Raw genomic sequence first — 12,330 nt, 5'->3', positions numbered from 1 at the left:
CTATTGCCCAAGAATGGACGAGGGCACTGGCATTTATTCCGATTTTCTGGTAGGTGTTCTTGAGAATATAAATTAATTCAGATACAGGGTACTATACTACAGGCAAAGGAAGAACGGGAAATCAGCATTCCAAGTACAACCATGCTCAACTTGAACTCCACAACAAAGAGCAAGAGATAATGTAATGTTCAATTCATGCCTTCTGGTCGGGAAACTTTCTTAGCATGTCACCCAATCGATCAATAGGCGCAGACATCAGACCAACAACAGTTTCATACGGTGGCCGGTCAGGGGCCGCTGGATGGCTCCGCGTAGGAATGAAATTCTTAGTGCGACCGAAAGAACGCGCCATACTTTCGGAGGCAGATTCACCAATGGCATGTTCAAGAGCCGGCAGATCTTGGCTTTCTTCCTCAATGATGTGCTGCTCTAAGTTCGCCCACAGGCTTTGAAGAGTAGGGATGAACTCGGTATCATCAGGCTGAAGGCCTTGAAATGTATAGAGAAGCTCCTTGATCTGCAGTGTCACGCCAGTTAGCTTGATTCGTCCCTCAAAGAAACGAGGCTATACGTAATCATACTATTTGGTGCTCCTCTCTATCGTGCTCCGCCAAGGCCTTGCCGTTGTCCAGCTTTAGCTCCATCTGGGGATACACGACTAGCTCCTCGCCAATCGAGTGGCGGGCCAGCTCCCAGGTAAATTGGTTTTGCCATCTGACCCTTTCATCATTCGTTTTTGCACCTAGAATTTGATGGTAAGCATCCTTCAGTTCGCGGTGGTCGTTCTTGATAAGTTCAGACACGCGAATCGCGGCAGGGGCGGTGATCCGGAAACCACGCCTCACGGTCTGAACCGTTTTGGAGAAGAGATTGGAGGATTGTGGTCCCCTGAATGATGTTTTCGATAAAGAAGAGAGCGACATGATCGCTTGCCTGATTGGTTCGTGGGCGGGTTTGTAGTAATTTGCTCAGAAATGGAAGTACTATTACGATTTGCGCACTGTAATACACTGTCCTTGAGTTCGTGGGGTACAGCGCAGAACCTGTTTATAATGTCTGAATTTCGAGGTCCAGACCAGCTCGAAAGTATGACATGGGTGGTCATCAAGTGTGCAGTCCGGCCATCCAACAATGGTTAAGCAATTAATCATGTTTTGTCTGCGCCTCAAAGTTAGGGAGCCTCACATTGGCATGATAGAACAATGACATAGTTCAGGCGTCGCGACTTTGGCGGATGGTGGCTCTGCCGGTGAAACCAATAGAAATTTGCATAGGATCGTTGCCATGCGGGAAAGCCCTCAATAACCGGCTTCTTGACCGTTGAGGTCTCTGGCATCTGCTTGAGAGTCCCGCTGAGGGCTTAGCCTAGCCATGGCCACTCAGTGGATTTGCTCATCACGACGACAGCCTTCACAAAAGTCTAATCGGGGTGAAAGGTGAGGGAACGGTAACTTTATTTTGCGTGAGGTAACAACTGTTCACGGTTGGACGTCATGGCTGAGGCCGGAACCGCCCGGACGCCAAGGCAGGAAGTATAAGAACATATCCGCATGCCAGTAGGAGAGACCAGATCAAAGAGACGACCATAATAACCAGCTTCCAGTGATTGATTGGCAAGACGGCAAGCAATGATGGCAGCGCATCCCTTACAGGCGTTGGGGGAAGCGGTGGGAGCGGCGGGAGCCGACCCGCGCATCAAGCAATTGAATTCGCTTTTTCAGGGGGCCAATGACGGGCCCGCCCGGACGGCGGCCAAGTTGACGGGGGTCCAGCAGGCCGGCAAGCGGCAGGATGACGGGCCCTACTTCACCAACAACGAGGGCATCCCCTTTCCCGATCCCGCTCACAGCAAGACCGCGGGTGGACTGCCCTTGGTGTCGGACACTTTCTTGCTGCAGAAACAGCAGCATTTCAACCGCTCCAAGAACCTGGAGCGGATGGTTCATCCCTGTATGTCCTGCTCCTCCTCGGTGGTTTCTTTGCCATCATCGGTCGGGTAATTAGATCAATTGGCTGACGATGCACAGGTGGTAGTGGAGCTTTCGGATACTTCGAAACTACCAGAGATGTATCCAACCTTACAAAGGTGCATATATCCCTTTGCTGCCGCCGAGAAGAATGTAACTTGAGAAAATACAGCTAACCTGGACAGGCCGACTTCCTCAAGTCCTCCGGACTGAAGACGCCGGTCTTCGTCCGCTTCTCTACCGTGACTCTCGGTCGGGAATTCCCCGATCTAGCCCGAAACCCGCGTGGTTTTGCCATCAAGTTCTACACGGGAGAAGGAAACTATGATATCGTGGGCCTGAATTTCGTATGTGATGTGGTGGATCTCATTCGTACTGCCTGTTTGACAGGTCTCTGACTTTGTCTGGTCAGCCGGTCTTCTTCTGCCGAGACCCTATTCAGGGCCCCGACGTGATTCGGTCGCAATCCCGTAACCCTCAGAATTTCCTCCTCGACCACAACTCCCTCTTCGATCTCTTGGCTAATACGCCTGAGGGGTATGTTTCGTGCAGTGGATAGGAAAGCTGCGTGTCATGTAGCTGACAATGGATAGAAATCATGCCGGCATGATGTTTTTCAGTAACCATGGAACGCCGAAGGGATGGAGAAACAACCACGGGTACGGCTGCCACACCTTCAAATGGTAGGCCAATTGACATGAACTTATGACCTGCACCTACTAAACAATTGTAGGGTGAATGACGAAGGCAAATTTGTGTATATCAAGTATCATTTCTTGGCAGACAATGGTCAGAGACAATTCACCGCCGATGAAGCCCAGTACCACGGAGGGGCCGATCCGGACTGGTCGAAACGCGATTTGTGGCAGGCAATCGAAAAGGGGGAAGAGATTACCTACACTGCACACGTGCAGATCATGCAGCCCGAAGATGCAGACCCTGTAAAACTGGGCTTTGATCCGTTCGATGTGACCAAGGTGTGGCCGAAGAAGCAGTTTCCGGTGAGTCCTAACTTCTCCGTCTTTTTTTCTGGGACGCCCTGTGTCACTCATCCATTTGATATAGCTTCAAGAGTTCGGTAAACTCCGCCTCAACAAGAACCCCGAGAATTTCCATCGCGATGTTGAACAGGCGGCGTTCTCCCCAGGCAGCATGGTCCCCGGCATTGAAGACAGCCCTGACCCCTTGTTGCAATTCCGTATGTTCTTCTACCGCGATGCACAATATCACCGAATCGGCATCAACCTCCACCAAGTTCCCGTCAACTGTCCTTTTATGGCCTCGTCCTATTCATCCCTGAATTTTGATGGTCAAATGCGCGTGGATGCCAATCACGGCATGAACCCGCAATATGTCCCGAACAGCTTTGTGAACAAGTTCCGACCAGATATTGCCGAGGCGCCTTACCAGCTAGCGGACAACAACGTCGGACGCAAATCCCATTTCTACCACGAAGGCAAGCCTTCCGAATACGATCAGCCACGGGCTTTGTATAAACAGGTGATGGATGAACGTGCTCGCAAGCAACTGCACGATAATACTGCCCGGCTCCTCCGACTCGTGGAGTATCCGCTGATCCATATCAAGTATTTGGCACAATTGTACCGCATTGCACCGGAGTATGCACAGGGCGTCTATGATCTGCTCCCCGAAAAGCCGTTTGCGTTTAGCGAGGTCGAGCAACGCGCTGGGGGTGCTGAGGCCGCCATGAAGGAGCCCAAGTTCCGCCCTTGCGCCCCGACCGACAAGTTGGTTGGAACGTGTCCGATGCAGCCTGTTTACAATGTCCAAGTTTAACGGAACCCTATATTCATTCCATGAGCTTAGTCCCATGACTAATGCCTCTTGTTGCTTCAATTGTATTGTCTTCTAATAATTAGTGCGAAATATGACATACTGCAGACCTTATGCCATCTGTCATGCACCGGATACTCTGATGATATATATATATATTCGTGCCAAGCCGAGAGCACTAATAACTTCATTGAACACAACAACTCGGAACCCTTGACCTGAGGCTAGTAGGGACATAAATACCTATTTAGTGAAACTAGTAGTAAGTAATATTGATTCAGGTACTAAGCCCAGATTGTTGCCAGGTGAAGGCGTCGAGTTACTACAAATCAATAGGTCCTCGAGATGGTCTGCCCCAATGTCGGAAAGTACGAGGACGAATGATGATGACGCCGATCGATACTGTTTTTGGGATAGAATGGTGAAACAACAAGATCTGAATGATGCACGCGCCCCACTAATTCAGGCAGATTCAAACACCCATCCGATCCATCATCCCTTTTTTTCTTTTCTTTATTGTGTCCATATCCATTATTCCCCCACAAGAAGTAAACGAGTCATCCCAGAAACAAGATGCCGGTTACTTTAACTACTTCCAGCTCCAGACCAGAGGCGTGGGTTGGAGCCAAGGTACTCACGGCGGAATCCCTCTTAGAGGAGTCTTGTCCAGAAAATGCCCGTCGCTGCAAACAGCTGTTCCAGAGCTCTTTCACCCCGGAACAACTCGCAGAAACCCACATCAGCTCCTCCTCAAATGGCCTGGTCAATGCTGTGTACCGGGCATATAGCAACCATCATCATCTGATCCTGCGACCGGAGGACGTGTGGTTCGCCATCCTGTCCCAACTGAGCTTCTACATCAACGCGCATGCCGAAGATTTGCGGTCGCATTTCGTGGCCCATGAAGGAAAGGAGGAAGTTTCTGTCACTGCAGTCGGGACGGTATATTCGGTCGACTTTGGTGCACTGGCAGTCCAAATGACTGAGGCGATTCAAGAAAAGGTCGTGGATCCCGACCTACGGACGTGGCTCATGCCGGCATTCAGCACCACCACCGTCAGCGACCAGATTATAGCAGCGGTCTTGATGATGGGTGCCATGCAACAATACTTCTCCTTTAAAGCATTTCTCTTATGTGGGATCCCCAGTGTGACATTGCTGGGAGAGCGGGAGGACTGGGTACAGCTGCTAAGCAAACTGGACAAGCTCCCCGACTTGGGTGCGGAGCCCGCTCAGTTTGCTCGCCTTCTTCGACCTGTCCTGCAAAATTTCATCGTCTCCTTTGACGAGCCCACTTTAGAGTCGGTTCGTGGATTCTGGGGCTTGTGCGCAGATCGAATCTCCGGCGGAAGCGGCCCGTCCTACTTGTCGGGGTGGATCACCGCGTTCTGCTACTGGGATGAAAAAGGCCAGCCCATGGATAAGGGAACCCCGGGATGTGAACTGGATGGTGTCCAGTTTCATCGTGTCGACTTTGATGATATCCCGGGCGCGTTCGCCTCAGTGCCTATGAAGGTAGATGACAATGGCACCGAGTATGAGACAGAGCTAGTCGCCGGAGTAATCGGCATTCAAGCCAGTTGTGGCAAACAGACGACAGCTGCTATTGGAGATGCAGAGGCCCAGCAAGACACGATCCAACCGGCTTCGGGATGGTGGATATATGAGAAGGAAACTGCCGCAGAGAATCCGGAGTGAAATTCACCAAGGTGTGGACTTGATGATTGCTTAGGATATATCAAAGCCCAAGATAGTGATTGATTAGAGGATACATGACCTAATCTATAGCTTCAATCAGCAGCCGCAGTTGGCTAACTTTGATTATAGGCCGTGTAGTATTCTATTTATTCAATATTGAGTCTCTGCGATGGCCTGAACACGGTAAGGTGTCCATGCAATATCCAGGAAAAAAGGGAAGATCTCCTGGGGTTCAGACGGTGTGATGGACCCGCCCCAGGATATCTTCAAAGGGCTTCACTTCTGTCTTTTGGTGCATGTCATTTGTCATTCTCAACTCCCACCATGCGCGTAACCAGGCTTTCCAGTTCTCAGAGTACTTTCTTCCCGAAGCTATTTTCCTGGTTATTACCATAGGCCCCGAGCACGGAAGAAGGGGGTAGAAGGCATCAGAGGTGTCTTATATGGTCAGGATCAGGTCTTGACTTGCATCAACAGCATATCAACGCTTTATGTTGTAGGCCATGAATATAAAGTATTTCTATTCACAGCAGGATAGGTGGCCTTTACTAGATGGGAAAAGGACTGATTAAAAGACAATTGACTAGTTTCCGAAAGGACAGCAAGTTTATTAGTATAATTATGTATTCATTCAGTTAAAAATTATTCAGCCGCTATAAGGAGGCGAACTGTGGTGCATATGTTGGAATATCTTACAGGTCTGAAAATTGGTCTGAGCTGCTCAGGTGGGTGACTTCCTGCAAGGCTGGTAGGGCGTGCGGCTGAGGCTGTGTTGACTAGATCGGCAGCTGCATAAAGGCCACAGCATAATCAAGGACTTACTTTTCAGCTGTTGCCAATCAATCCTGCTATGGCCAGCTCAGATGAACAAGACATTACCTCATTTCAGCCCGACTGTGGCTCTTTTGGCCAATCATAGCGGGGATTTCCCGGGCCGATACCTACTAGAGGATATAGTCTGTAGACCGTAAACTACTAGTTAGAAATCTGTACCACCTCGGGTTTGGATATAAGAGTATCCGGACTTTTTAATCGGCCGTACGGAGGCGAGATTGACCGAAGACTACTGAAAGATAGGCATGTGATACATGTACTCCAACACCGAAGAGCAAGCTTTGCCAGTCTTAACAAAAGCAATAACTCAACTATAATCCTTGGATATATATTCAGACCATTCTCTTTTAATTGAGTGAGATCCAATTGTATCCTCACTCCAGGCTACATCAGCACGCAGACGCTATATCCCCTGTGCCCTCTACTTCGATTTACGATTTCAAGATGAAATTCACTGCTACAATTGGGACTTTGATGTTCAGCCTATCAGCCTCTGTCAGTGCGGCTGTAACTGGGAACTGTACGCCAGGCATGAATTACTGTCAAGTCGTGCTTGACGATGTTGGTGAGTTGTGGGCCACTATTCAGCTTACTACATTGAAGTTGTGGATGAGGTGTACTAACATAAATAGGCGGCAACCAGGATGCGATGCATGATGCGATAGTCCGATGGGGTTCCCCTGAAGCCGCTCGCTACCCAGGTGTCTGGGGTAGTTACCTGTTCCATTGCAATGCCGACAAATCACTTAGTGTTGTTGAGGAATGCCGTATCATCTGTATCAACAGTGGCGCTGGAAAGAGTGACGTCTGTGATAACCCGGTGTAGATGGTGCAACAGATGAGGGTGAAGCATGTGGCCATGAGTAGATTGCGGATTAGGCAGTTATTTGTCCATCATGTATCCAGATATTGATCGTGGACAAGAGACCAGGAATGTCGATGATAAGTCCTGCCACTCCTCTAGTCGAATGAATCTGAATAGCTCTAGAACGAGTGCATTATGAATCCTTTATCTCTCATTATCGAGTCATAGGCCCCTTGGTAGCAGTGTATCACATAATAGCCAAGAATGCCCCAGCATGACACGGCTCGGGGATGATTATACGCGTAGTGGCGCCGTGGGAGTACTGCCCGCTACCGGTATATGTGCTTAGGATCTTATAATCAAGGCGTATTGGTATGATATTATGCTTATGTGGGTGACTTTGATAATACCTTGCTTTATACCCCGACCTGCTCCAATACACGAAAATACAGAGCAGATCAGCTACTCCATTTTCCCTGTCAACCTCCTATGCAGATATGAGTTCATTTGCATTGTGCACAGTCATTCTCGTCTTCCACCAGACAATTTGCAAATGCGACCGTACCCTCTTTGGTTTCGGGCAGTAGGGCTTACCCTCCATCAGCCGTTGATCCGTAATCAGGTTGTTCCGGATTGTCAGCACCATAAAGCCAACAACGAATGCTTTGGACTTGAACCCGGCAGGTACGCGAATTGAAACCAGGAAACTTCATGTCTGCCCAAAGGCTATAAGTCCCGTAATATTTTCTTAGATACCTGACTGGGTTAGCCACAGGTGAGTCATCTTATCAAATCTACTTGAGAGTGTGGTCGAGAATCGCAGATGATTTAGAGCTTGTTTCATCCGACTGACAGCCTGGCAGTCGCTAGATACCTTTCTATAAAATGCATACTATGTTGTAGCGAGGGGGGTGGCACAATAATTGTTGGAACAGTCATAATCAATGGCACATTTAATGTCCTACAATTAGTCCTGTTAATGAATTGGACTATTCAATTCGATTTCCAAGGTAAAGTAAAAGATGATACAGAAGGTTACTAACTACATGACAGGGTTCCGACTTCAACAAGTCGATGTTATCGCCAAGGTGAGTGACTGAAAAGCCACAGGAAAAGCTCCGGCTCAACTGCTCAAGACCCCCACGGGCCTTACATGTCAACGCCACTCGAAGCATCTTCGTTGACAACCCCGCCAGAAGAGGTAAGACTAGCAGCATATGTAGCACTGCTGTCATGGCTGGCAGTAACATTGATTCCAAGGGTAATCCACCCAAAAACACCATCCTCGATCGAGTCTCCCAGCAAAGCATACTGAAAGAAGGGGTCGGAGTTGCTATCCTCTGTCTCAACGATGACCACATGATCGTCGGCATTCTCGGTAATGGCAACGGTGTTGGTGTTGTAGGGATAGGTGGCTTCAACCTGTGAGATCAAATCCTGGTCGAAGAACAGCTGGCCGATGTGAGGAATATGGCCTCCCCTCAGCGTGTTGTTGGCGAGGACCTCCGCACCCAGGTGGGCGATGACATGGACGTGAGTTGCGCGACCAGAGTAATGTCCAGGGAAGACGGTCTTGAATCCCGCGACGCCATCAGCATCAGTCTTTTGAATGCCACGGAGGAATGTCTTATCGAGGTTGGAAGTGTCATTGACGTTGCCGTTCATGCTGCTTTGAACTCCGGAGTAGATCCCAGTGGAGTTGCAGTTCCAGACGTCCCAGTAGAGGTCCTGGATGGGTTCGCAGGTGTTGATGTCGATGAACTGGCCGTCAATGTAGAGAGGCACACCCGGTTCTCCGTCGGAGAGATCGTGTCGGATCAGCTCGCCCTTCACCCAGAAGGGGCCAACCTCACCCTCGGGAGCTAGGATACACACGGGGTCCTTTGAGAAAAGCTCCGACTCGGGAGTGTTGAGCGTCACATCGAGGGAGGAGTGGTGCGAGGTGTTGACCACCTGCTCCGTATCGCGGAGACCCAAGGAGCGCTTCTTGTACTGCTCAAACACGGCGGCGCGGCGAGAAGCAGCTCGTTCAAGGACGCCATTTCTCTTGAGCTGTCCGGCACACTGGCTCAGACTCCGGTGGGCGTTGTGCAGGAAGGCACGCTTGGAGACATCGGTGAAAGAGCTGGATTCATGGGCTCCCGGGTGCGCCATAGCAAAACCGGCCAGCGACAGCGCAATCGCCTGCTTGAGCTGAAGAAGCTGCATTTTGAGATAATTGAGAAGAGACGGTTCGAAGAGAACGAGTGAGTATGAGTTGGGTTGTGTTTTGGAAAGATTTGAAGACGAGCAAAAGCCATGCTTTATGTATCCTCAATCTGTCGGGCTCGGGATGTCCGTGATCCGGAAGTAGACCGATATCCACGCAATGCTCTCTGCTTGATATTGTCACTAAGGCATTCTGAACCGTCCCGAGGCCTGCAAACGCGTCATCGTCGTTGTATAGGATCTTGGCTAATCTCTTGTCATAGAACTCAACTGAAGTGAATCAGAGTCGGTGGGAAGGAGGAAGGAAGGTCGACATCCGTCAGTATCAAAAAGACGTGCGTGGCTTATGAAATGGAGGAAGATGATTGATGGAGGCTATCTGCTCTCCTCGAAGTAGCAAATGGAGCGGAGTGGAGTTAGGATCAACCGGCTCTTGGCAGCTTCCGCGTCTCGGCACCCTTTTCCCCAGGATCGACACTTCATCTTGCCCTCTGCATCTTCTTGCCCGCGTCAACCTTCATGTTTAACCCTGGCAAACACCGGCCCTAGCGTTGCCGCTGACTAATCCTGGCTGAGAAATTGCAACGTCCTTACAGGAACCGCCAGGATCCAGGAGCATTAGACCGTGTGTCTGTTCTCGTTCCGGCCCGCTAGGCATCTCCCACTAACATGAGCGGCCAATCTTCAGTCGAGCGCCCTGGTGGACGAGCTCGCAATGCTTGTGATCTGTGCCGCCGGAAGAAGGTACGTGATTGCATCCAATTCAATGATTCGTTTACTTCCTGCAAGTGGAGTTCTATGGCAATTGAGTGCTTATCCTACATGACCACACTAGATTCGCTGTGACAACGCACAACCAACCTGTGAGGCATGTACTTCGGTAGGTGTGCAGTGCACATTTACCGAACACCCTAGCCTGCTGCGGAAAAGCCTCCGAGAGTAAGTACCGGTGTCATTGCCATACTGGTGCGCTAACGGAAGTCATAGTCAACTCCTCGATGCCAAAGCACGGATACGGGACCTGGAAGCCCAGCTGGCTGTCCGGGACCTCTCTCCCGATTCCAGCCAGAGAGAGCGAAATAGTTCTATCGAACGTTCAGAAAACCCATGGCTTTCCTTGTTCACTGTAGACCATGTACCAGACATATACAGCATAGATACGTCGCTTGCAACATTTCAAGCAGAAATCGCCCATTGTGGAGTGGGAGAAGCTGGATCCACCAAAAGAGCGAGTTTTTCTTCCTTAGTCTACCGAAAAACAGGCGCCCAAGTCGATCTCGACCACTTTCTCGCCCAAGCTGCACAGTCGCTCAGATTTCGGGGCCTTCAGAGCAGGACAGGCTCACATCGCTCGCTGTCACCAAAGTGGCCTCCCACGCCTTTGATACGATACTCCATCAACCACTACTCCCAGAGTGGGTTGTATTCTATTTTCCCGGTTGCGAACGCCGATGCCCTGAATCGACTGATTGAAGAGGGTGTACCAGACCGTCAAGATGACACCGTGCCTGCAGCGAACCTGGCCTGCCTGTTTGCATTCACTGCAATGATGAGTGTAATGCATCGACTCAGCCCGGAATTCGTCAATGCTGAACCAGATGCATATATTCAGGCAGCACTGGGCCTCGTGCCTAGGCTGTTGATGGAAAGGACCACGGTTAGAAGCTTGGAAGCTGTTGTGCTGATTGTATGCTGCTTACATCTTGACCAAAATATTCTTCGCTGACTTCCACAGATGACCTATGTCATGCCAAGTGGACAAATTGAACCCGGGCAACTCCTGCTATCCCTAGCTACCCGAATGATACTCACTCTTGGTGCGCACCGAATGTCCATAATGAGCAAGCTGGAAGGTAGACACCTGCGGGCCTTGTTCTGGTTCTGCTATGGAGCGGATAAGAACATGCTCATCCGATACAATCAACCACCACATTTCATCGATGCGGACTGCGACCTCCAAATACCGGACAATTACGTTTTGTCGTCGTCTGACAATCAATTTTTCTCAAGACCTCTTTCACACAATGAGCTACTATTTCCCTCTGATGTCCGACTTTCTCTGCTGAAGTCCAAAGTGTATCATCTTCTTTATTCCCGCCATGCTCGAGCTCAGCCAGAGGCCCGTCGCCTTCAGTATATCCGTGAGTTAGATCAAGAGCTCAATGATCTGAAACGCACATTCCCGACTAGTTGCTGGCCGGATTTATTTGCCACACCGTCCGCCCCCAATTACACTTTCCATGACCTGAGTATGCGGGGAGTCTGTCTACACCTAGAATTCTACTTCTTATTAGGGAAGATTCACGAAGCGAGTCCTTGTCTTGAGAGCAACAATAGCATTTCCAGCTGGTCAATTCTTCCCTCCAGTGTCGAGCTGTTCTATCAGGAATCTCGGTCTATTCTCTTATACATACGTCATGTTTGTGATTTCCTGAACTGGCATACTTTCTGGTAGCTCTCCTCATTCGGTGTTCATTTGAAGTTACTAATACTGGTTACTCAGGATCTACGCCCAATTCTTGCTGACGAGCGTCTTCTCCCTTTTCAGATGTATTATCAGTTATCCTGCCGCGTCGTCAAATGAGAACGACATACAACTACTGCAGAGCTTAGTGGACATGTTCGCTGAATTAGATGGAAAGGAATCAGAAAATGCGAGGGGGCTGTTTCCTCCGTTTTATTTCACAGTCTGTCTGATCAAGAGACTTGTCTTCCTTGCCAGGCAGGCCTCCAACAAGGCTTGCGAGTGATACTGGCTTGTTGGTCGCGCTCAAAGTGAGATTATGAGCTCAGGAAAATATATATGACTGAGTGCGAAGTAGACCCGTGTGAGCCTTTCCTCTGACTAGAGAATAATTGGTCGTTGCGAAAGTGTTGGACCTTAATTTCGAACAAATCTCGCTCTAACCCAACTTGATACATGTTAGAAGTTATCTTTGATTAAATAATTTCTTGAGGCGCGTTCTACAGCAACGAAAGCAACGAAACGAATGAACAAATGGAGCAAAAGAGAGAGTTATATTG

The 12,330-nt window shown here is 49.5% G+C and overlaps 6 protein-coding genes across 6 annotated transcripts; 4 read left to right on the top strand and 2 right to left on the bottom strand.

Annotated features, from left to right (window-relative positions):
- Positions 1-193: 193 nt before the first annotated feature.
- BO79DRAFT_158309 (HHE domain protein) lies at positions 194-923 on the bottom strand (the record flags this gene model as incomplete). The annotated part of the gene is made up of 2 exons (XM_025678900.1): positions 194-517; positions 582-923. The coding sequence occupies 2 exons, from the start codon at positions 921-923 to the stop codon at positions 194-196; spliced, it is 666 nt and encodes a 221-aa protein (XP_025535252.1).
- Positions 924-1,583: 660 nt separating this feature from the next.
- BO79DRAFT_275455 (catalase) lies at positions 1,584-3,764 on the top strand (the record flags this gene model as incomplete). The annotated part of the gene is made up of 7 exons (XM_025687665.1): positions 1,584-1,950; positions 2,028-2,086; positions 2,153-2,314; positions 2,380-2,504; positions 2,561-2,650; positions 2,701-2,968; positions 3,033-3,764. Exons 1-7 carry the CDS (start codon positions 1,629-1,631, stop codon positions 3,762-3,764), a joined length of 1,758 nt encoding a protein of 585 aa, XP_025535251.1. The 5' UTR covers positions 1,584-1,628.
- A 495-nt stretch (positions 3,765-4,259) lies between these two features.
- Positions 4,260-5,582, top strand: BO79DRAFT_211344 (DUF4419 domain-containing protein). Its single transcript, XM_025683005.1, has one exon. The coding sequence runs from the start codon at positions 4,335-4,337 to the stop codon at positions 5,457-5,459; it is 1,125 nt and encodes a 374-aa protein (XP_025535250.1). The 5' UTR covers positions 4,260-4,334; the 3' UTR covers positions 5,460-5,582.
- Positions 5,583-6,675: 1,093 nt separating this feature from the next.
- Positions 6,676-7,212, top strand: BO79DRAFT_180969 (uncharacterized protein). Its single transcript, XM_025680121.1, has 2 exons — positions 6,676-6,858; positions 6,926-7,212. The coding sequence occupies exons 1-2, from the start codon at positions 6,738-6,740 to the stop codon at positions 7,117-7,119; spliced, it is 315 nt and encodes a 104-aa protein (XP_025535249.1). The 5' UTR covers positions 6,676-6,737; the 3' UTR covers positions 7,120-7,212.
- Positions 7,213-8,074: 862 nt separating this feature from the next.
- Positions 8,075-9,552, bottom strand: BO79DRAFT_275452 (intradiol ring-cleavage dioxygenase). Its single transcript, XM_025687664.1, has one exon. The coding sequence runs from the start codon at positions 9,304-9,306 to the stop codon at positions 8,248-8,250; it is 1,059 nt and encodes a 352-aa protein (XP_025535248.1). The 5' UTR covers positions 9,307-9,552; the 3' UTR covers positions 8,075-8,247.
- Positions 9,553-9,970: 418 nt separating this feature from the next.
- Positions 9,971-12,056, top strand: BO79DRAFT_275448 (C6 transcription factor; the record flags this gene model as incomplete). The annotated part of the gene is made up of 5 exons (XM_025687663.1): positions 9,971-10,050; positions 10,142-10,245; positions 10,294-10,993; positions 11,042-11,555; positions 11,920-12,056. Exons 1-5 carry the CDS (start codon positions 9,976-9,978, stop codon positions 12,054-12,056), a joined length of 1,530 nt encoding a protein of 509 aa, XP_025535247.1. The 5' UTR covers positions 9,971-9,975.
- Between the last annotated feature and the right edge of the window lie 274 nt (positions 12,057-12,330).

This window comes from Aspergillus costaricaensis (genome assembly GCF_003184835.1).
Source record: "Aspergillus costaricaensis CBS 115574 unplaced genomic scaffold BO79scaffold_40, whole genome shotgun sequence".
Taxonomy (NCBI): Eukaryota; Fungi; Ascomycota; class Eurotiomycetes; order Eurotiales; family Aspergillaceae; genus Aspergillus; species Aspergillus costaricensis.
This window is presented reverse-complemented; position numbering and strand designations above follow the sequence as displayed.